The sequence below is a fragment of the Schistocerca piceifrons genome, chromosome 7 (genome assembly GCF_021461385.2).
Source record: "Schistocerca piceifrons isolate TAMUIC-IGC-003096 chromosome 7, iqSchPice1.1, whole genome shotgun sequence".
Classification (NCBI taxonomy): Eukaryota; Metazoa; Arthropoda; class Insecta; order Orthoptera; family Acrididae; genus Schistocerca; species Schistocerca piceifrons.
This window is the reverse complement of record NC_060144.1, coordinates 323,411,826-323,437,633: the sequence shown is the minus strand read 5'-3', so window position 1 is coordinate 323,437,633 and position 25,808 is coordinate 323,411,826. Positions and strand designations below refer to the sequence as shown.

Genomic DNA, 25,808 nt, shown 5'->3' with positions numbered 1-25,808 from the left:
TGGCAAAGTTTTGCAGAAGTTCGTAATATAGAGCGTACTTTAATGCGAGATGCTTTTAATAATTCCCACAATGAAACTGTCTCGAAATCTGGCAGAAAACCCAAAGAGATTCTGGTCATACGTAAAGCACACCACTGGCAAGACTCAGTCAATACCTTCACTGCGCGACAACAACGCTGAAGTCACTGATAACAGTGCCACTGAAGCACAGTTATTAAACACGGCTTTCTGAAACTCCTCCATCAAAGAACACGAAGTAAACACTCCTGAATTCCGATCAAGAACAACAGCCAAGATGAAAAACACAGAAGTAGATCTCCTCGTCGTCAGTCACTTAATAAAGGCAAGGCTACCGGTCCAGATTGTATACCAGTCAGGTTCCTCTCAGAGTATGCTGATACAATAGCTCTATATTTAGCAGTTATATACAACCGTTCACTCACAGAAAGATCCGTACCTAAAAAACTGGAAAATTGCTCACGTCACACTAGTACCCAAAAAGGGAAGTAGGAGTAATCCGCTGAATTACAGTCCCATATCTAACGTCGATTTGCTGTAGCGTATGCGAACATTATGAAGTACCTCGAAGGAAAGGATTTATTTACAAGTAGTCAGCACGGATTCAGAATATATCGTTCTTGCGAAACACACCTAGCCCTTTATAGTCATTAAGTAACTAGTGCTGTCAACAGGGGATGTCAAATTGATTCCATATTTTTAGATTTCCAGAAGGCTTTCGACACCGTTCGTCACAACCGTCTTCTTAACCAAACTGCGTGCATTTGGAATATTGTAACGCAGCGCGTTATTAGGAGATAACATTCGTTGCAGTAAGGCATGCAGCCATCTAGTGGAGGACATGAGAAAGGCTGTTAAAGCTAACGTTTTTGCGTTAATTTTTTAGGGCAACATTGTGCATGTCGTCCAGCCTTGGGAAGTATGCAAAGACATTTGTCTTTTCTAGGGACGCTTCGCAGAAACACAGGGAAGTTTTAGGTTGTTAAGTCAGAGCCCAGCGATGGTCTGTCAGGTCAACAGGTAAGAGCGGCGACGCAGGCAGTCTACCACCGCTGAGAGTGTCGCTGCATTCTGTGAAAGGTAAATGACGCATTGCTCAGGCCTTAGATGTTAAAGTCACCAACATGAGTTCACTCCAAGCCTGCATTATATTGGAGTAATTATTCGCATTCCTTCGCATCCTTGTGAGCCACGTAATTCATTAGTGGTCTTGAGGTTTAAGTCTGAGAAAGTGATCCGGCAGATAGGATTTATTGCCTAGCTGCAGTAGTTTAGTTAATATTATCGCAGTACGCAGTTTTCGTTTTGATAGCAATATCAATTGCAACACTTTTAGTAGATTTGTGGCATTAAGTTGCTAATGACCTTAATATTTTCCTTGTGCTTATATTTTATGAGATTTTCCTAAGATTACCATTTTCGCATCTTGAACCCAAATTTTTATGGTAATTCCCGTAATAAATTCTTTTGTACAGGGAGTAGACTGTTGTTTGTCCTACAGTAGAGTCCCCCACCCCCCACCCCTCCCCTTACTCGCTGACATACAGGGTGATCAAAAAGTCAGTATAAATTTGAAAACTTACTAAACCACGGAATAATGTAGAGGTAAAAATACACACACATGCTTGGAATGATATGGGGTTTTATTAGAACAAAAAGAACTTCACAAAACGTCCGACAGATGACGCGTGAAAGATATCTTGCGGGCGTCGTTTAGTGATGATCGTGTGCTCAGCCGCCACTTCCGTCATGCTTGGCCTCCCAGGTCCCAATACCTCAGTCCGTGCGATTATTGGCTTTGGGGTCACCTGAAGTCGCAAGTATATCTTGATCGACCGACATCTCTAGTGATGCTGAAAGACAACATCCGACGCCAATGCCTCACCATTACTCCGGACATGCTTTACAGTGCTGTTCACATCATTATTCCTCGACTGCAGCTATTGTTGAGGAATGATGGTGGACATATTGAGCATTTAATGTAAAGAACATCATCTTTGCTTTGTCTCACTTTGTTATGCTAATTATTGCTATTCTGATCAGATGAAGCGCCATCTGTCGGACATTTTTGGAACTTTTGTATTTTTTTGGTTTTAATAAAACCCCATGTCATTCCAAGCATGTGTGTCAATTTGTACCTCTGTATCTACATTATACTGACTTTTTTATCACCCGGTATATTACGTACACCAACGGCTGCTATTCTCCTGATGTGTGTCGCTGAGGCTAGAACCTCCACAACTGGCAAGGCCTGGGTTCACCGGCTTAAGACTTAATTTTTCTTTACAGAGCATTCCTTGTGCGCTAATTGGGGGTAGACCGCACCAAACCAGCACCGGCTCATTAGAACGCAACCAACAATATAACATAGGAATCAGCTTAATTTTTCAAGGAATTCCTCGACAGAGGTGATTGCGTGGCCCATGAGGAAGTTCTTCAGTTTGGATTTGAAAGCGCGTAGATTACTGCTAAGATTTTGAATTCTTGTGATAGATTATTGAAAATGGATACATCAGAATATTGTGCGCCTTTCTGCGCAGGAGTCAAGGAGGTGCGCTCCATTGCAGATTGGATTTATGCATAGCATTAATTGAGTGAAAGCTAATTCTTGGGGATAAGCTGATTTTGTTAACAACAAACAACATTAAAGAATGTATACACAGAGACGCCAATGTCAGAATACTAATGACTAATGAACAGAGATCGGTAAGAGGTTCGCGAATTTACATCACTTATTGTCCATACCATCCGTTTCTGAGCCAAAAATAACCTTTGAGAAAGGGAACAATTACCTCAAAATAAAATACCGCACGTCATGCCATGGTCTTAAAGGCCATTCATCCTGTAACTAACAGAATACCCATCTAATAATGAATAAAAATATTGTCTATGGTTGTGCTATTGCTCTCACTGCTCCCTGGTCGGAAAAAAATACAGTCTGCATCACATCATATGCATTTAGGAGATCTTACAACATCCTTTTTCTTGCACAGTCACATACAAAATCAACACCACATACAATTAGTTTTGGTACTTCCTATAAAGTGAACCAAGAATCCACTCTAACTTCAGCAGAAATGCTCCGGAGTCATAATTAGGGGACCTATAAATAAAAACAAATGGACGTTTACTTTCATTAAATAACATCAATTAGAAGTTTACTTTCACTAAATTCAACTACCCCTGCACAACATTCAAATAACTGTTTGGGGCTGTACTTTGACGCATCTACAAACTCAAATGCAGTACTGTTTCTTATGTATATAGTCGTTCCCCCACTCTGCAAAGAGCTACTTGATAAACAGCCAACCGATGTATATCCAAGTAAAGGAAGTCTCTGAATTGTTACACTATTTAAGTTATGCTCTGATGTACCAATAATGTCACAGTCAACATCTATAAGCAGTTCACTGTCTCTAATACTTCTTATATTTTGATGAAATGTACTGATTCCTTCACTTCTTGGATAACTGACATTCTTTGAAGGTGGCTCGTTTGTTAGCGAGACTTCCTTTAACCGGGGATACCTATCAGATGACTTCAGTTTTAAAAAGGTGCAGCTTTAACACCAACTACTACAGGAAATTTCCCATGAGTAATCCCACCACCGCCCACTACACTGCTACCTATAAGCTTTGCCAACCTCCCATTCTCGTTACTACTGAGTTGCAGGCCACGCCTAATGATAGACTCAACTGGCACCACTGCAGTCTGAGCCATGCCCTCCGCCGTCACTGCCTTCTAAAGTCCCATGTTAACACGCCTGACATCAGGATTAAGATGAGGCCAATCATGACACTGAAACAACTGTACCGACTGCACATTTGTGCTACCGTTTTGAGTAGGTATCTTCTCCAGGTCACCAGCTGCATCATTCTCTCCGTCATTATCAGGACTACTTCCAGTTCCATCCACAATGACTACCTGATCCTCTTTCGTAAAATACCTGCATAACTCTCCTAAGTTGATTTCCACCTCAGCCAACCCCACACTAGGCTTCACAATACCGATGATCTAGTACTGATTCCCCAACACTTCCTGCAATTGGTTTACACCTCTGCCATGTGAACTATCTAATAGCAGAACCTTCTTCTTTCCGTTTGAAACTTCAGCTGTCTTAGAATCCTTAACTTCTGAGGTCTGTTGCATGTTTCCTACACATACAGTTACCAGTGGCCCCTCTCCACTAAACTTTGGTCAGGTCGATTGGGATACGCAAAGTATAGCTATCTGAGAATCTCCTCCTCCTAGCTGTCTTCTTATCAGCTGCAAGTTCCCAGTCTCCAGAGCCCTTCTTCTTCATCATCATACCTAGTTCCTCATTTGTGTTTTGTAACTGCATGTGGAGGGCACAGATCTTACTTTCCTACTCCTCTATTAACTTATTTGTGCTACAAATTCCGCATTTCTAGGAGAGGATACCGCTAGAATTCCCACTATCTTCTCAATTGCAATCCTCCTCCCCCCCCCCCCCCCCACAATTAAAATTCTTTCAATAAATCTCACACCATAACCCAGTACTCAAACGACAAATCCCCCACTGATCACTCACGGTAAAATGTTAACACTTACCGAAAAAACGAAACCTCTACGTTACCGAAGTTCAGTTACTACAGTAGAACGATTTAAAGAGCTAACGAAAGTGATATCGAATTTCGTTCTCTGCCAAGAAAACAACTACATCTATTAACACTACTAAACCACAACTAATACCAACACCACAAAAACTTCACACAATTTCTTGTCGAAAACAAAACATTCAAGGGTCCACAGGAATACACACCGAAAATAAAGACAGTGAGCGAGTGTTTTACTGAAATATTTCACTAGAAACAGCAAGAAACTCCGCCTGAAAATGGCTGCGCTAAATTTAATAATCGACTAAACATTCATACAACTTTATAAAACACAGGTAGTGAAAGTTTACGAAAGTTTATTAAACCTTTATTTCACCAGAAACAGCACGAGACAACGTTGAAAGTACTATACATAATAACCGAATACAGTATACAAATAACTTTGTCAGTACTTAATTTTAAAACCGTTACAGTCGCAACTGCACGCCGCGAAATGTAAACACACTGCTGCTATTTCGATGAACCATTGAAAACTACTGTATTTCTTTCAAAGACAATTTCTTTGTATTTTTCATGCAGTTATTTCACTTTGGCTTCCCAGCACTTTCTATTCGCTTCATTCCTAAATGACTTATATTGCTCTATCCCTGTTTTTTTCTGAAAATTTTCGTACTTCTTTCTTTCGTGATCAATTGAAGTTTTTTACCGTTACCCAAGGTTTCTTCGCAGTTACCTTCCTTATACCAAAGTTTCTCCGTCCAACACATCTGACTACTTATTTTGATAAATGTCCGTTCCTAATATAACTAACTACAGAGGTATTCATTATCAAAGTATTTACAACCTTAGAGAACTGCAAACCCATTTCATCATACAATACATCAGTATCACTTTTATTAGTAGCCGACCGCTATGACCGAACGGTTCTAGGCGCTTCAGTCCGAAACCACGATATTGCTACGGTCGCAGGTTCGAATCCTGCCTCGGGCATGATTGTGTGTGATGTCCTTAGGGTAGTTAGATTTAAGTAGTTCTAAGTCTAGGGGACTGATAACCTCAGATGCTAAGTCCCATAGTGCTTAGAGCCATTTGAACCGTTTTTTATTAGTATCTTGATACTTCCGAATGATTCTCTTAGAGTTTGGTGCATAGTTCATCATTACTAAACTGTGTTCCACGGCTACGCCTTGCAATAAAATACCAGATTTTGTAATATGTCTGACCATGACGTAATTCCGCTAGGATCTTTCCGCATCTCATTCTCTTATGATCTTTGGGCAGTATACTCGCTATTACTAGTTGAAATGTATTGAGTTTTTGTACGTCTATCCTTTTGACTGGCGGTCTGCGAGACCACGGCCGTTCGCTATTGTACGAAAATGGAGCGCATACAGCCGTCATTATCATCTTATTTATTGTTTAGCCACCACTTTTGGCGCTTCAGTGCACCATCTTCAGGCCTTAGTTGATACTGAAGGGGTTATTACAATCCGTATATACGACGCGTCAGTCGCCAACATAGCTGGTTTACGAAGACTATTTGTAATTGTTATGTTTATCGAAGCACCGACTGTTGTTGGTTGGAGAGACATCACAGTTAATGATCGTCTGCGTAAACCAGTTATGTTTACCACTGATGCGTCATATGTATGGATCTTAGCATCAACTAAGGCGAGAAGATGACGCACTGAAGCGTCGAAACTGGTAGCCACACAATAAGTAAGATGATAAGGACAACTGTAGGCGTTTCATTTCCTTACAATACTAAATTTAATGACGAATTCAGCCTCCCATCTAACTCCGTATTCTCCCATCTTTGCTGTTCCTTCCTCTACCATCGCGTTCCAACCACCCACATGATTGTTAGACTTTCATCGCCCTTTACCAACTGAGCTGCACATTCAGACTCTCGTATGTTTTCTCTATCTCTTCATCTTCTGTTGGTGACTTTGGCACGTGCATCTCAATATGTCTAGAGTTCGTTTGCAGTTGATTGTCATGAAAACAGTACCATCAATCAACTGTTGTCAGTACCACACTCTCTCCCGTACCGCCTATTCATGAATCCTACTGTCATAACACAACTTTCTGATACTATTAATTTTATGCTACGTTAATTATACCAGAAATTTTTATACTCTATTTCACTTCACTGACCAGCACATTATTTAGATTGAACTTTATCGTCTCCTTTTCTATATTTTCTAGTTTCCCTACCAATTTCATTTTTATGACCTTTACACGTTATGACTCGTAGAAGGTTGATTATTCAATTTTTTTCTCATTATCATCTTACCCTTGGCAGCCTTTCCCGGAAATCCGATTGGGCATTAATCAGGAATCTTTAGCCAATGGAGTCAGTATCATGACACTTTTTCAATTACAGGCCACATGCCCCATGGATCAATATCTACATCTACGTGATTACTTCGCTATTCACAATAAAGTTCCTGGCAGAGGATTCAATGAGCCACCATAAAGCTGTCTCTACCGTTCCACTCTCGAATGGCGTGCGAACCCTCGTTTCCCTTGTTTTTTCATGATGATCATTTCACCCTATGTAGGTGGGTGCCAACAGAATGTTCTCGCAATCGGAGGAGAAAACATTATTGAAATTTAATGAAAATATCCCGTCGCAACGAAAAACGTCTTTGTTTTAATGGTTGCCATTCCAATTCACGTACATTTCTGTGGCACTATCTCCCCTATTTCGCGATAATACGAGAACGAGCTGCCCTTTTTGTACTTTTGCGCGTTATCCGTCAGTACAACTTGATGCGGATCCCACACCGAACAGCAATGCTAGAGAATAGGGTGGGCAAACGTGGTCTAAGCAGTCTCTTTAGTAGACCTGTTGCACCTTCCAAGTGTTCTGCCAATGAATCGTAGCCTATGGTTTGCTCTACTCACAACATTATCTATGTGATCGTTCCAATTTATGATATTTGTAATTGTAATTCCTAAGTATTTAGCTGAATTTACAGCCTTCAGATTTGTGTCACTTATCACGTAATCGAAATTTAGTGGATTTCTTTTAGTAGTCATGTGAATCATTTCACACTTTTCTTTATTCAGTGACAATTGCCACTTTTCCATCAAACAGATATCTTATCTAAATCATTTTGCTGTTCGTTTTGGTCATCTGAGGACTTTACAAGACGGTAAATCACAGCATCATCTGCATACTATCTAAGACAGCTGCAGAGAGTGTCTCCTTTGTCATTAATATAGATGAGGAACATAAGAGGCCCTATAACGCTTCCTTGGGGAACGTCGGAAATTACTTCTGTTTTACTCGATGACTTTCCGTCTATTACTACGAACTGTGACCTTTCTGACACGAAATCACGAATCCAGGCGCACAACTGAGGCGATATTCCATAGGCATACAGTTTTGTTAGAAGACGCTCGTGTCTAAAGCCTTCTGGAAATCTAAAAATATGGAATCAATTTGACATCCCCTGTAGATAGCACTCATTACTTCATGATTACAAAGAGCTTGTTGTGTTTCGCAAAAATGATATTTTCTGAATCCGTGCTAAGTGTCAATAAATCGTTTTCTTCGACGTACTTCGTAATGTTGGAATACAGTATATGTTCCAAACCCCTACTGAAAATTTGCTTTAGTGGCACTGTCATCATTGACTTCACCGTTGTTATCGCGCAGTGAAGGTATTGACTGCGTCTTGCCACTGGTGTGCTTTATGTATGGCCAGAATCTCTTTGGGTTTTCTGCCAGATTTCGAGACAGTTTCGTTGTGGAAATTATTAAAACCATCTCGCATTAAAGTACGCGCTATATTTCGAACTTCTGCAAAACTTTGCCAGTCTTGGGGATTTTGCGTTCTTTTAAAAGAACGCTGTCACGAAGTTGCTGTCACATTTTCGTATGAAACATCTGTATAACGAGTGGAATTCACGTTATCCAGTTTTTATGGCGCTATTCGGTAAGTTAGTTTATTTGGATAAAAATGTATGGGGCCTGAAGATTACACAATGAATTGTCGAAACTGGTTGCTTTCAGAATAAAATAAAATATCGTAATGTATATGACAGTTGGTGAATTTTATTGATATTGAAAAGTTTCTACCGGGCAAACGGGAAGAACGTCTGGCAATAGATCTGTATACATGTCATAGCTGTTTGACTAAAAGATTACAGTAAGTCAGTTGTTGCAATTCCTCTGAACGTAACACGACACAAAATAACAGGCAAGAGTACGGCACGAATAAAGAATTTTGCATACACAGCCAAAAGGCACGAAGTTAAATACCTTAGAGACACTAGAAACCCACGAAAATCAGAAGCTAGAGCTAGATGTAATTCTGTATAAAAACTTTAGCAATGAAAACACAAAAGCAATAAAGAATTAGAGAGAGGCACGTTTCTTCCCTCAAACCAAATCAAAGGTAATTATTAGGGCATAATGTTATTTTCTGTAGACCCTCTTCTTCTACATACAATAATAACGTTAATTTCAACGTTGTAAGACAGCAGACGCTAAGTACGAGTACTTGCAGCATCCCTAATAAAGTTTGTTAACAGTTAATGTGTAAAGTTCAAATCCAGAGTCCTCGAGGAAAGTACAGAACGAAACTCCGCTAGACGTGTACTGTTCAACTGTGTGTGAATTCCTCAGGGACCAAACTGCTGAGGTCATCGGTCCCTAGACTTACACACTACTTAAACTAACTTATGCTAAGAACAACACACACATACATGCCCGAGGGAGCTCAATGACTGATTATGCTATGTGTATTATTAATACTTGCATTAGTGTTTAGTCGTTTGCAAAGACATTGCCGGTGTGCGAGTATGACAAAGGAACAGATTTCAAGATTCATTGAATAATCTATAAGAGAGGTCTCACTCATGTCAAGATTTTTGCACGAAGTGTGATTTAATATTTTAATGATTACTGTGCTGTACTGATGCGATGCATATTTATATTGATCTGATAGCCGAAGAAGTCTTGATAATGAATCATTTCGTTTATACCTGCTCCTGTGACTTTATCACTTATTTTAGAAATGTAGAGACAGTCAAACGCAGTAATTTAGTTATATTTGCTGTCAAAATCGAACGCCTGCATACACACAAACACACACACACACACACACACACACACACACACACACACACACACTTATGAAACGCATTTAATTGGGTTGAACATTAATTTAGTTAGAGTTTCATAGCCTGATCCTATTAACGCTGGGAGGAGCCCATACATCTGTGTAGGGTAATCGGATTAAGTCTCGTACATTTTCGGCTGCAAACAATTTATTTAATCATTTAGAGTGGTCCTCAATAAAGTTCGTTGTTCGATTTTGTCTCATCTCGTGACGCAGTAAGTGAAGTGAATGATGAATACTGAACGAATAACCTGATTATTAATTACGATTTTAAATACATGAGAAAAACAGCTTTCATATTTCAATAAATAAAATTAACACTCACATATAACTATTTTGGTCAGAGTTTACAATATTTCACTAAACAAATATTATTCACAACGGACAACGTTCGTACTACCGGCGAGGGAAGTACTAATCGGCGGACTCATATCATCTTTCTGCTCTGCTGTACTTGTAACAGTGAAATAATTTTTAATGAGGGTCGCCAGCTATCTCTTTTCTCTTCGAAACAAGGTTGCAGTCATAGCCTACGAATGACACGAGGCAGGAATGGAGGTTGAAATGCCACTAATTACGGACTGCCTGTGTGAGCTGCAGACAGCCGCAACTTTAAACTAGTGCTATGACAGGATCTGGAGGCGGGGAGAGGGGGGGGGGGAGCGTTTTTCACTAGTAACTAAAACGTCCTGGATCCCAGGCTCAAACCCAGGTTAAAATTTGAATAAAAATCATTATTAACTTTCTATAAAAGAAGTTGCCCTCGTTCTGCCAACGGCCTTGAAAACAGGGCGGGAGAGCGGGTGGAGGTTACTGACTCCTTCTTGCTCTTCGAGTGGAAAGCTACCACTGAAAGGCGGAGTCAGTAATGACCAATTCCATGAGGATGCACATTAAAAACACCTGATGTGTAGTCACAGAAAATTAGACGCGCAACTGGAAAAGTGTCATGATGATCTCTCTGTTGACAAAAGATCCCTGATTTGCCCCCAGATTCGAATTTCTGGGACTGCCTAGGTGGATGTAACCACGAGAGAATGAATAACAATCGAAGTGGTAACATTCCACGAGACGAAGCGTAATGTGGGTGTGGTAGGGAAGGTACAAAATCTCAAATTGAAACGCAAGGACTCAATCTGTAGCGGTGATCAGTGAATTGAAACGGTAAGAAGATAATTTCTTATCAAACGAATACAGTAGTAGTAGTAGAAAATAGTATGGCTGCAGTATGATTCTTTAGGGACAGGAAGGTAGGCAGGAAGGTAGTGACTTACGGTGAACTTTAAGAATCAAACCAACGCCGATAGCAACAGTTCAAGTATACATGCCAAAGTGGCAAACAAAAGATAAAGACGTAAAGTATAGGAGGATACTGACTGGGTAATTCCGTCTGTAAAGGGATAATAAATGTTCAAATGTATGTGAATTCCTAAAGGACCAAACTGCTGAGATCATCGGTCTCTAGGCTTACACACTACTTAAACTAACTAATGCTAAGAACAACACACACCATGCCCGAGGGAGGACTCGAACCTCCGGCGGGAGGGGCTGAGCGATCCGTCTCATGGCGACTCAAACTGCGCGGTAACTCCGCGATGCAAAGAGATAATAACCGCGGTCATTGAAACGGGGTGTAGGGGAAGAAATAGAGAAAGGGTTGCGGGAGAATATTGGTTAGGTAATAGGAATAAGAGAGGAGAAAGTCTAAATGAGTTTTGCAATAAATTTCAGCTAAGAAATAGCGAATGCTCTATTGAGAAATCACAAGAGGAGACTATATAGTTGGAAAAGGCCCAGAGACACGGGAGGATTCAAGTTGGATTATATCATGATCGGACAGAGGTTCTGGAATCGGACAGAGATTCTGGAATTATATACTCGATTGTAGAGTGTACCCCGGATTTGGTATGGGTTTGGATCACAATTTGGTACTGATGAAGATAGACGAAAATTTAAGATTATTGTCCCGGAAGAATTAATGTGGATAGAAGTGTAGTAATGAAGTACTGAAGAATGACAAGCCGAGTTTTAAGTTCTCTAACGTTGTGAATAACGTGGTAGTGTGGTTAATTAAAGATAAATGGACGTTTCTAAAATGGACCATCACAGGAGATGAGCAGATATAGGTAGAAGGAGGAAACTGCGACGAACCTTTGAGTAGCAAAAGAAATACTGCAATTGGTAGATGAGAGAAGAACAAAAACATTCTGGGAAAGACAGGAATACAGCACGTAAGTCACTTTGTGACTTTCTTGTGAAATTGTCACAAGAAAAAAGTGTAGTCGGAAAAGAAATCGTATTTGGAAGGGTCTTTGGAAAGACTGATTCAGCAGATAAGAAGTCACAACAACCTTCGTTGAAATTAAACTCAAGATCGTCAAAATTAAGAGTGCAGAGGGAATTTCAGTGATAAAAGAAGGAGAGAACGGACAGTTGTAATGGGTACACTAAAAGTCTCCACGGAGGGGAGGACTTCTCTGATGACGTGTCAGGAGAAGAAATTTAAGTCTGTAGGGATGACATAGGGAATCCGCTATGAGAGACAAAAAGAGCTTTAGAAGACTTGCGATCCAATAAGGCAGAAGGGGTAGATAACATGGTATCGGAGTTTGTAAAATGATTGGAGGGAAGTGGCAACCAGACAAGTCTGTGTGTAGAATCTGTCAGACAGGAGAAATTGTATCGTATTTTAGAAAAGTATCACATACACAAAACGAAGTTAGGAACTGCAAACAAGTGCCACAGCTATCCTATAATCAACTTAACAGCTCATGCATATAAGTTGCTGTCAAGATAATAAAGCATGGTCACAAAATAGAGGGTCTATGGATGCCGATCAGTTACAGTTTCGGAAGGTAAAAGCACCAGGAGACGTTTGCGTTTAATAATGGAAGCAAGACTTCAGAAAAGTCAGAAGACTTTCATAGGATCTGTTGACCTAGAAAAAGAATTCGATGATGTGAAATGGTGCAAGATTGGAAAAATTCTGAGGAAAGGAGGAGTAATGTACAGGAAGAGACGTCTAATATAATCGTACAATATGTAAAAGGAGCAAGAGAAAGCTTTAGGATGTTTGATGATATTATTCCAGAATTATTTGAGAGTTTTGGAGTACCTCCTGCAAAAAGAGTTACTACTGCATCTCACCAAGTTGCGATGTGTGATTGGTTATATAGTCGTTAGTGATGCGCTTGAATGCTCTTTCTTCTGAACGTCTTCTATCTAAACTCTGTATTAATCGTTTCCAATAATGGACGAAGACATATTGGTAACAGAGGTGGTTTGAGCGGCTCTTCCACAAATTGCGATAACTACTTCACGATTCCACCAGACACGCACATCCAACTCCAATCGCCAGGTATATTACGCCTCTGGACTCTGATAACGACATCACTCCGATCCGCTGAACTTTGCCGAATCCGTCCTGATTTACCTCTGCGTGACTCCGATAAAATAATCAGTCGATTATTTTGATAGACTCTGAAGCTTTGCCTCTGGCTAACTCCCCTACGTCATGTCGAAAACTTTGTACTTGATCACGTTAATCAACTGGCACTGATTGGATACTGTAAAAGAGCTGGAATTTTGGAGCTTCCATCCCGCCCTCCCTCCCCCCCCTGCTTTATTCTCCCTATCCCGCTATTTTATTGTGGGCTTTCAGTTGATACCAGAACATGGGGACAGACGATTTGAGTTCTATTAATAAATTATGGCCAGTTAATACTGTAACCGAAAATGTGTTCATTTGCTATAGGTTACAGCAGCCGTGCATAGTAATAAACTGTAATTTTTAAGCCCTTTTAACTTCGATTTTTCACATCTCTTACACGTATTATTCTCTGTCGCAGAGATACCAGTGGTTGTGATAGCACGGAGGTTGGCGCCCTGTTGACAAAAACCTTGCGCAACACCGCACTTTGCTGTGGTTTTCGTTTCGGCGCTCAGACTGAACCATTCTGACTTTTTCTCGTGTAAGTGGTACAGTCCGTGCACTGTAAGACTGCACATGCAGCATGACTAAGCACTTCCTTTTGTGTGTATGTTGGGGGGGGGGGGGGCAGCAGGGAGGAGCGGAGGGAGATGAGGAATACTAGCACGTGTAGCCACGTGGTAGGCAAGCGGAGGCGATCGACGAGTGCCGACGCTCATATGTGCAGGTTCGTTCCTTTCCGGTTCATATCGCAGAGGAACACGGCTCGGCACTCTGCTGGCCACTGGAATGCCGCAATTAGGATACTCACGACCAGGCGAAGCACGTGGTCCGGAACGTTGCGGGAGCTGTTGCAGAGCGCATGCGCCGCGGAGTGCGAGAAGATGACCGGCGCGCGGCTGGTGCGCAGGGCGTCCAGCATCGTTGGCACCGACACGTGCGACAGGTCCACCATCATGCCCAGGCGGTTCATCTCGCGCACCACCAGCTGCAAAAGCGCCAACAGTGGGAGCCTTTATTGGAGCTACATTCCCTCGCCCGTGGCGAGCTTGAGTATCAGCGTAAAATTGCATCTCTTCACCCTACAGCATTAATGATGTAAGGCGTGTATATTTCTATTGTCTATTGTCAAACCACAGATGTTTATATTTCATTAATAGGATTAAGTAGAAATAATTAATATTTGTCGTTTTGGAAATAATTGTGGTAGCAGGGAATGTCTGCACCAAAGTGTTGTTGGCGGGAGAGACCACGCATTGATATAATTTTAAAAAGGGTGGGAGAGACCGCGTATGGATACATTTTAAGAAAAGAGCGGGAAAGAGCGCGCATTGATACATTTCTTAATGGTAGCAGGGATTGTCTGCACCAGAAAGCATTGTTGGCTGGAGAGACCGCACTTTAGCGTTCGTAGGAAGTAAGCGAGAAGTGAAGCGAGTCGGTAGCAGGTTTGAAGCGAGAGGTTGAGAGGAGCGGTGTGCACGTCAGCCACCAGCTATGATTTACAAGATATTGTAAACGGATGTACAGAGACATCAGGTAACTTATCATAAGAGGAACTAATATTATTGAATTATTATTTTTTTTAAGAAACTCTAGACTACTGAAGGTATGTTTGCGCAATGCTAGTTGTATGATTATTGTAAAAAGTAAGTACCATTTGAACGCTTGTAAAACCATTTCATTACCAACAGTAAAGAATCGTTTTCAGAATATAATTAATTTTTGCCAGCAATATTGCATTACTGATTATTATCCACCCCAAAAACCATCAAATAAAAATTTGCAAAATTTTATTGTTGTCAAGAAAAAGTTTAACTATGAGTTACGTAACTGCAGTCAAATTAATTAATGAATAACGTCAGCTTTACTATTAAAGAATAACGTCAGCTTTGGTAATAAATACAGCCACTTATTATCACAGCCCACCAGCAGCTAATAGAGTATAGTAAAACAGAGTAAGTATATTCATGTCGTAGTTCGATGTAGCAGTCAGATGGCGATCCAGTAACAGTAAAAAAGGTAAGGAACAGTTTTGGGTTATTGCAGGTAACGACTGAGGGCCACGACATCGACACATTCCATGTTTCGTCAAAATAATCAGCAAATCACTTTTAATAAGCAGCATTTAAATTTGTATGCGAAGATTTCACTTATTATGATTGAGAAAGAGAATTAATTTCAAAGGGAAGATTTCAATTGTTATTATTAAGCAAGAGATAAGAATCCTAAGGGAAGGTTCCATAAGTTATTGTAGAAGCGAAGGCTACGTAAGAAAAGAGATATAGAGGAGACGGGATGGTTTCAATATATACACAGAGTTTCTAACAGTATAAATGTGGTGTCACCGCCAGACACTACACTTGCTAGGTGGTAGCTTTAAATCGGCCGCGGTCCATTAGTACATGTCGGACCCGCGTGTCGCCATTGTCAGTGATCGCAGACCGAGCGCCACCACACGGCAGGTCTAGAGAGACGTACTAGCACTCGCCCCAGTTGTACGGACGACTTCGCTAGCGATGCACACTGACGAAGCCTCGCTCATTTGCAGAGCAGATAGTTAGAATAGCCTTCAGCTAAGTCAATGGCTACGACCTAGCAACGCGCCATTAATAACATTGCATGTATCTACAGAGTCTCACTTGTATCGTCAAGAGCGATGTACAACAATGACGGATTAAAGTTAAGTATTCCAGCAGCTACGTACTTTTCTTTATAGCATTCATTACGTATCCTGTTTCAGACCTATCTCTAGCCTGCGTGGGTTAACGCGTGCATATCGGCTTCCTCACTCAGGTAGTGTTCGTAGTGTTGGCTAACTGCTAACACTACAATAACTATCACTTGGCAAAAAATGTGAAGTACCCAAAAGTCATCGTCGGACGACAATGTACATACTATTGGCGAGTGTGCAAATGATTAGTGTTTCAATTCCCTGTGGTAGCTAGGACGCCCACCTCAGTGCATTAGTGTCATTCGTCTTTAGTAATATCACCAGGACTGCTAGGGTACATAAGGGCTATGAACATCGTCAGATGATGAATGGTCACTATGAACGGCACGAAGATGCCGCGTACTCAGGTGACACAGAGTTATCAGCGCCTGAGAGAGTAGAAAAGGGGTCTTATTGTGTGTCTCCATTTGGCTAGCTTGTCCAAACTTGCAATATCCAGATTTCTGGGACATGGTATGTGACAGTGCCCTCATGATGCACTGCATGGGCACATGAGGGCAGGCACACTCGTCGTCAACGTTGCCGTCGATCATGTCTGGCCACCACAAAGGAGGATCGCCGTATTGTGTACTGAGCCCATCATAACCCATTCAGTGTCATCTCACACTATTGGTCAGAGACTAGCAGTTGCCATGGTTAGGATACCATTAACAAGACAACACAAACGGTTGCATTTTGAGTCGTCTTGAACTGCTGATGAATTGCACCGCACTGTGTTCACCAAGGTATCATAGTTCTGTACTAATATGCCTGACCATCGTAGGCAGGCAGGTATGGCGGAGACTTATCTCTCTTTCTTCCAATATTTTGGAAAGGCATAGGTACTCCTGTCATCGAGATGTGGTGAGCCATATGGTATAACTCCAGGTTCCGATAGTAATGATTGTAGGAACTCTGATGCCACAGCTATAGGTCACGAGTATGCTGTTTCGTCATATGTTACCTCTCGCGTGACAGCGCCGTGGTGCCATTTTTCAACCGAAGAATGCTCGTCCACACACGGCACGTGCCTTCACAAACTGTCTACGCGATTTTGAGGTATTGCCGTAGCCAGCGAGATCTTCAGATGTACCCCTGATAGAACATGTGCGGAACGACCTCGGATGTCATTCATCATCATTCGTGAAAGCGGCGAGGGTAGAGGAGCCGCAATGTCATACTGATAGGTGACCTCACACTGCCAGTGTGGCAAGAGCAGACCGTTTATTCTTATTTTCCCCTGGGTAGAAGGTAGGGTGTTGAAGTGTGGACATGTGGACGTAAAACGGGAAGTCTACGCTGACAGGGGTAGTCCACTTAATGGTGCAGTAGCGACCAAAAAGAAAATATTAGATTGTCAGTTATGTGACCAGATGTGTGTACATATTAAGGTACCACATATACAAATATCTGCAATTATACCCCTCACAAGGGAAGCTCCCCATCGCACCCCCCTCAGATTTAGTTGTAAGTTGCCACAGTGGATAGGCCTTGAAAAACTGAACACAGATCAATCGAGAAAACAGGAAGAAGTTGTGTGGAACTATGAAAAAGTATGCAAAATATACAAACTGAGTAGTCCATGTGCAAGATAGGCCACATCAAGGAGAGTGTGAACTTAGTTCCACCGTGGTACCGTGGTTAGCGTGAGCAGCTGTGGAACGGGATGTCCTTGGTTCAAGTCTTCCCTCGAGTGGAAAGTTTACTTTTTTTATTTTCGCAATGTTCTTATCTGTCCGTTCGTTCATTGACGTCTCTGTTCACTGAAATAAGTTTAGTGTCTGTGTTTCGCGACCGCACCGCTAAACCGTGCGATTAGTAGACGAAAGGACGTGCCTCTCCAATATTCATTGACCTTGTTACTGAAGTCGCGAGCTATATTTGCTGGATTCATATTGTCCACGGAATATATCTCACGTATTTAATGCACTCTCGGCCAAAGTAGCGAACAGTCAACTGCCAGCCAGGGAGCCTTGTCAGTGGGAATACTCTCTCTTCCGTGCGTTGTAGTCGACTGACGTCGTGTGTTTCGAAGTTTGTTTAGGGGTAGCGTCCCCATACTACGCCGCAGTTACCTCGCATCGGACGGACGAACGGACAGATAATAATTGTCTGAAAATAAAAAATTAAACATTTCACTCGAGGGCAGACTTGAACCAAGGACCTCTCGTTCTGCAGCAGCTCACGCTAACCACGGGACCACGGCGCTGCTGGCCTCATTCTCCTTGATGTTGCCTATCTTGCGCACGGACTACTCAGTTTGTATATTTTCCTTATTTTTTTCATAGTTCCACACAACTTCATGTTTTCTCGATTGATCTGTGTTCAGTTTTTCAAGGCCTATCTACTGCGTCAACCTATAACTAAATCTGAGGGGGGTCCGATGGGGAGGTTCCCTTGTCAGATGCTACATGTACACGTGCGCTTGTGTGTGTGTGTGTGTGTGTGTGTGTGTGTGTGTGTGTGTGTGTGAGCATGTGTTGCCAAAATTATTAAAAGAGGCAGGTTTTTATTCAAGACTGAAAGCAAAATATTACCATCTTTCACAAATTTTCAATTTATAATAAGTCTTATAAAGAATAAATCACTTCTTTTAACTGGACTAGGTTGCTTGAAATGAGCAGTAGTTGAGGATGTTGTTGCAGCGAGTGTGATTTGAAAAGTATTTGGGACAGAAGATTTCCGCAGGGGGACCAAGAACCAAATGTTGCAAACGGAGTGAGGGAAGCGGGGAATGGAATGAAGAGGAACCGTTACGTGGGGAGGAAGAAGAGTATTCTGTAAAAATTGAAAGACTGAGTACATCTCTGGGTGAGTTTCATGGTCAATTGGAGGAACATGGTTCACGTTTCGTTTGGACAGGCTGTGGCGAATGCGTGAGAAGACGTGCAGAGGCACTGAAAGATTCACGCGATCTATACGAAAGTGAAGCAGGAAGAAACCGTAACACGACGTACCATATCATGTACCCTCTACCACGTGTTCTGCAGTACTTTGTACGGTATGTAAATAGACGTAGAGAAAGTACAAACATTTCTAAGTAATTCATTTCTATATTTGCTTCGGAAAGTGTTCAGAAATGTTGCACTCATCCAGCATAATGCTTCCTTGGACATAATTCTTCTTATGAAGTATCCACTACTCTTCTTTCACGTCGCCTATGGCATCTCTTATTGCACACTTGTTTTGTGTGCTATTTCTTGTGGTTTTTCAGCTCCGGCTGTAATTTTATGACGTCTTCCAAGTGCATCAACTTCTTCAAATGCTGCCAGACTTAAATTTATCTCATCATTTCCTGATTTCTGAAAACGAAGTGCAATATTGGTTATTAACCTCCACCAAATTTGGGTTAGTTTCTGTTGGTTATAGTTCGTCCAAACCATTTTCTGTCGTCACGGTATTGCAGACTGCCAGTTTCAAGACGAAAGCATTTTGCACTAATTTTGTACTTGCAACGTCTGTGGTATCTTCAAGAGCCAACCACTCATAAATTCGGACGCGAAAGAACGCCATTCGACATGGAACAAGTTTACGTCAAAAGCGCTACCCCAATAAGTTGTATTTCCCTTTAAAACAAAGCACCAAAAATATTTGGAGAAACAATGCGCCAGGCAGTAACTGAGCTCAGTGGAGTCTTAACCACTGTACATTGACAGCTGTACATTCTAATAGCTTTGGCACTGCGGAAGCCTGAACCCAAAGTAAAACATAGAGTTCGTTTCGCAGGATTGCCAACTGAAATGTTTCCGATGTCGTTTACTAGAACTTCTGTTGTAACTGGTGACCCTAATAGGGAGCCTAGAAAGTGAAGAGAAGTGCCCCTAGTTAGGAAGTTCCTATTTTTATTCAAGTTAGTACGTAGAATCTGCAAAACTGGAGACATACCATGCACAACATCATCCACACAATCCCGAATACATCAAAAGCTCATAAATCGTCGCACAATCAGCTTAAGGCCCCTTGCTCCCAAATTACTTCAAAGACATATATTTAGCAGAATAAAAAATAAAATTTACTATCCATTCGATAACGGTCACCTTGGCTTCTGGGAAGATAAAGCGACCAGGGGATAAGTTACGAAAAAATCAAGACAGTTTCGTAGGGTTCTACAACTTAAAATGTTGCAAGATGTTTGTAGTTCTCAGAGAAATATGTACATTGTACAGTCACATTAATGTGACCACCTGTCAAGAACCTGAATAACCACCTTTTACAGGTTGAACCGCTGTAAGACGTATAATAACAGAGTCAGTGATTCTGGAAGGTGCCGAATGGATGTGGACCAATGCCGACTCTTGTGCCGCGCTCAGCTGCGCTAGGTTCTTCATTTGAGGACACCCCGAACGAGGTGGTCCTACAGATCCACAATTGGGTTTGAATCCGGGGAGATCGATGCTCAGGGGAGTACGGTGAACTCATCCAGGTGCTATTTGAACCACGCACATACACTGTGAGCTGTGTGAGACGATGCATTGTCCCTTTGGTACACGCCATCATACCGCGGTGAAACAAACTGCATGTAGGATTCGACACGCTTCCCAGCGATAAATGAATACTTGTGTTCATCTGTTGCGCCATTCACAATGACGAGGTCAACCAGGGAAGGCCATGTAAAAATTCCCCAGACCACGATCCTCCGTCCTCTGCGCTGTACCCTTCAGACGTTTGTTGCAGTGTGTTTGCTTTCAAGTTCCAGCCTTCGTCACCGACGAACAGCAGTCACCATGGGTGCATAAATCGGCCACCTGCCGCATAGCATCATAAGCAGCAACTTTCGCTGGACGATCGTCGAAGGGACTCTTGGGCAGCCGTCGTTCACCTCCTTCATCTGTTTCTCGAGGCGCACCACATTTGCCTCGAACCCGGTTTTGGAAAGCGCCATTTTTCCGTTCACGGCATACTTTAACCACGGCATACTTTAACCACGACGGCGTGTGTACAGTCAATCCCTTTGAACCTTGCATTACGACGACGACTGTACTGGTTCCCGTGTCCCGCCGACACGCTTTATATATGCCCTCCACTACTAGTGCTGCCAGCTGCCGCCTGTGAGTGATTCTTGCACGGTGGTGACCAACGTGGGCAGTGGTCGCATTAATAGGAGTGGACGATGTGTAAGGCTATCGAGGAGGCCGTGTGGGCCTTGAAAGTGAGATGAGTTAGCTACTAGTCTTAGGCTAATTGCTTTTACTAGTAATCAAAACATCCTGGATATCGGAATCGACCCTCACCACTGCTTAAATTTATGAAATAATCATCAGTAATGGCCGCCGAGGTCGTACGGCATAAGAAGTCACCCTTTTTCTGCCAACAGCTTTCTCAATGAGGATGGAGCAGCGGATGCAGGTGCAGGGCACACTCTTCCCCTAAAGGTGTGAGGATGCAGAAGGCAATGGAAACCACCGTTTTAAAGACACACAATGTAGATCCACTGAACTTGTGGCTTGTAATTGAAAAAGTGTTACGGAGATCTCTCCATTCGCAAAAGATTCCGGAGTAGTCCCTCATTCGGATCTCTGGGAGAGGACTGCTATGGGGAAGGTAACCGTGAGCAAAAGATTGACTAACCAGCGAAAGGATCTGCGAGTCGGTGCGTGGAATGTCAGAAGTTTGAACATAGTTGGTAAGTTAGAAAATCTGGAAAGCGAAATGCTAAGGCTCAGTGGATACGGAAACACTAAGAAATAAAGAGAGACAGTGGGGGTTACTGAAGTGAAATGGAAAGAAGACAAGGACTTCTGGTCAGGTGAGTTTAGGGTATTATCAGCTGCAGCAGGAAATGGGATTCGTTATGAATAAGAAGGTAGGACAGACAGTGTATTACTGCGAACAGTTCAGTGATAGAATTGTTATCATCAGATTAGACAGCAAATCAACACCAACAAAGAGTGTTCAGGCATACATGCTGCCATTGCAAGCAGAAAATGAGGATACAGAAAAGCATGTGAGAATATTGAACGGGTAATTCAATGCGGAAGGACAGATGAAAATCTAATCGTCATGGAAATTGGAATGCGTTTGTAGAGGAAATAGTAGAAGATGGGGTTACAGGAGAGTATGGACTTGCTGGCAGGCATGAGAAAGGTGAACGAATAATTGACTTTTGTAAGAAATTTCAGCTAGTAATCACCAACATTCTGTTCAAGAATCACAAAAGGAGATCATATACTTGCACAAGGCAGGAAGATACTGGGAGACTGCAGTCACATTAAATCATCGGCTGGCATTTATTCCGAAACCAGATATGTATTGTAAGGCGTACCACGGTGCAGATAAGACTCAGACCACAATTTAGTAATGACGGAAATTAGGCCGAAGTATAAGAGACCAGTCAGGAAGAATCAATGCCCAAAGAAGTGTGATACGGAAACACTAAGGACTAAAGAGATACGCTTGAAGTTCTCTGACACTATAAGTACTGCGATAATGAATAGCTCAATAGGCAGTTCAGTTGAAGAGGAATGTACATCTCTAAAAAGGGCAATCACAGAAGTTGGAACGAAAAACGTATGTACAGGTTATTGCAAAGAACAGAAGAAACACATCAGTAGATCTATGAAAGAAGAAAGTAAAAAAAGTTCGGGGAAATTCAGAAATACAGAGATGCAAGTCACTTAAGAATGAAATAAATACACTCCTGGAAATGGAAAAAAGAACACATTGACACCGGTGTGTCAGACCCACCATACTTGCTCCGGACACTGCGAGAGGGCTGTACAAGCAATGATCACACGCACGGCACAGCGGACACACCAGGAACCGCGGTGTTGGCCGTCGAATGGCGCTAGCTGCGCAGCATTTGTGCACCGCCGCCGTCAGTGTCAGCCAGTTTGCCTTGGCATACGGAGCTCCATCGCAGTCTTTAACACTGGTAGCATGCCGCGACAGCGTGGACGTGAACCGTATGTGCAGTTGACGGACTTTGAGCGAGGGCGTATAGTGGGCATGCGGGAGGCCGGGTGGACGTACCGCCGAATTGCTCAAGACGTGGGGCGTGAGGTCTCCACAGTACATCGATGTTGTCGCCAGTGGTCGGCGGAAGGTACACGTGCCCGTCGACCTGGGACCGGACCGCAGCGACGCACGGATGCACGCCAAGACCGTAGGATCCTACGCAGTGCCGTAGGGGACCGCACCGCCACTTCCCAGCAAATTAGGGACACTGTTGCTCCTGGGGTATCGGCGAGGACCATTCGCAACCGTCTCCATGAAGCTGGGCTACGGTCCCGCACACCGTTAGGCCGTCTTCCGCTCACACCCCAACATCGTGCAGCCCGCCTCCAGTGGTGTCGCGACAGGCGTGAATGGAGGGACGAATGGAGACGTGTCGTCTTCAGCGATGAGAGTCGCTTCTGCCTTGGTGCCAATGATGGTCGTATGCGTATTTGGCGCCGTGCAGGTGAGCGCCACAATCAGGACTGCATACGACCGAGGCACACAGGGCCAACACCCGGCATCATGGTGTGGGGAGCGATCTCCTACACTGGCCGTACACCACTGGTGATCGTCGAGGGGACACTGAATAGTGCACGGTACATCCAAACCGTCATCGAACCCATCGTTCTACCATTCCTAGACCGGCAAGGGAACTTGCTGTTCCAACAGGACAATGCACGTCCGCATGTATCCCGTGCCACCCAACGTGCTCTAGAAGGTGTAAGTCAACTACCCTGGCCAGCAAGATCTCCGGATCTGTCCCCCATTGAGCATGTTTGGGACTGGATGAAGCGTCGTCTCACGCGGTCTGCACATCCAGCACGAACGCTGGTCCAACTGAGGCGCCAGGTGGAAATGGCATGGCAAGCCGTTCCACAGGACTACATCCAGCATCTCTACGATCGTCTCCATGGGAGAATAGCAGCCTGCATTGCTGCGAAAGGTGGACTAGTGCCGACATTGTGCATGCTCTGTTGCCTGTGTATGTGCCTGTGGTTCTGTCAGTGTGATCATGTGATGTATCTGACCCCAGGAATGTGTAAATAAAGTTTCCCCTTCCTGGGACAATGAATTCACGGTGTTCTTATTTCAATTTCCAGGAGTGTAGGAAGCGCAGTTAAGGTGAAATGGTTTCATGAAAAACGTGAAGAAATCGGAAAAGCGTTGACTGTCGAAAGGACTGACTCCGCATGTAGGAATGTCAAAACAACCTTTCGTGAAATTATAAGAAATGGTGGGACATTTTAGAGCGCAGTGACAATTCCATTGTTAAATACAAAGGAGAGAATGTATAAATAGAAAGAGTACCTTCAAAACCTACATGAGAGGGGGGGAGGGGGGAAGGGCTTTCCTGATGGCTTGATAGAAAAGAAACAGCAATCAACAGGGAGGATATGGGGTATCCAGTAGTAGAACCACAATTAAAAAGAGCTAAAGACAATTAAGGTAAAATAAGGCAGAAACATTCCATCGGAATTTCTAAAATCGTTGGGAAAGTAGCAACAAAGCGACTGTTCACGTTGGTGTGTAGACTGTATAAGACTGGCCACGCACTCTGATTCCAAAAAATATTATCCACACAATATCAACGATAGCAAGAGCTGGCAAGTGCGAGAATTATCGCACAGTCGACTTAACAGTTCAAGCATTCAAGTTTTTGACAAGAACAATACCGAAAAAAAATTGAAAGGAAAACTGAGGATCTGACAGACGACGACCAGCTTGGCTGCAGGAAAGGCACCAGAGAGGCAGTTCTCGCGCTCGCGCTCGGGCGCACACACACACACACACACACACACACACACACACACACACACATTCACTGACGCAAGCAAGTACACCTCACGCACAAATTATCGCTATATCTGGCAGCTCAGACCAGAATGGCCTTCCATTACTTTAAGACATATAGGAAATGACGGGTAATATTCATTCCCATTGAGACAATCATGTCTAGTTTTGATAATATACAATGCGTTCAAGAACCAAGATGAAACAATAAGACTGTAATACCAAGAACGAAGTGCTCCGATTTAAAAGGCTATAAGACAGGGATGTAGACCTTTGCCCCCTTGTGTTCGTCCTATACATCGAAAACCGATGACTTAAATAAAACATAGGTTCAAGATCGGAATTAAAATTCAAGGTGAATTGGTGTCAATGGTAAGATTCGCTGAAGACATTCCCATCCTCAGTGAAAGTGAAAAATAATTATAGTCACTGTTGAATGGAATGAACGGTCTAATTAGTGCAGAATTTGTAATGAGTGTAAAACAAATAAACACTAAAGTAATAAGTAGTAGCAAAATGGGAACATTGAGAAACAACATCAGAACTGGGTATTATGAAGTTGAGGAATTCTGCTACCTAGGCAGGAGCAAGGAGGACATAAAAAGGAGAATAAAACTGGAAAAAGGACATTCCTGACCAAGAGAAGTCTATTAGTTTCAAATATAGGCCTTAATTTGAGGAAGAAATTTCTAAAAACGTACATTTGGAGCACAGCACTATATTGCAGTGAGACACGGACTGTGTAAAACCGGAAAAAATAATATTCTGCTAACAGTCATTGGATCTCGACCAACGCGAGCAGCAATGTCGCGATACGATAAACCGCAATGGCGATAGGCTGCAATCCGACCATTATCAAAGTCGGAAACATGATGGTACGCATTTCTCCCCCTTACACGAGGCATCACAACAACGTTCCACCAGGCAACGCCGGTCAACTGCTGTTTGTGTATAAGAAATCGGTTGGCAACTTTCCTCATGTCAGCAGGTTGTAGGTGTCGCCACCGGCGCCAACCTTGTGTGAATGCTCTGAAAAGCTAATCATTTGCATAACGCAGCATATTCTTCCTGTGGGTTACATTTTGCGTCTGTAGCACGTCATCTACGTGATGTAGCAATTTTAGTAGCCAGTAGTGTATATTATAGAAGCAATGATGAAAGAAATCTTCAGGACCGGGACCAAAATTCAGAATGAAAGGATGTCCATG

General features: G+C 42.7%; 1 protein-coding gene across 1 annotated transcript in view; it reads right to left on the bottom strand.

Moving 5' to 3' along the window:
- Positions 1 to 25,808, bottom strand: part of LOC124805665 (dipeptidase 1-like) — a 133,042-nt gene that overhangs the window by 34,934 nt on the left and 72,300 nt on the right. Inside the window, exon 6 of the mRNA XM_047266234.1 lies at positions 13,972 to 14,148. Within this exon, the coding sequence (XP_047122190.1) occupies positions 13,972 to 14,148 (177 nt within the window). The remainder of the gene's footprint in view (positions 1 to 13,971; positions 14,149 to 25,808) is intronic.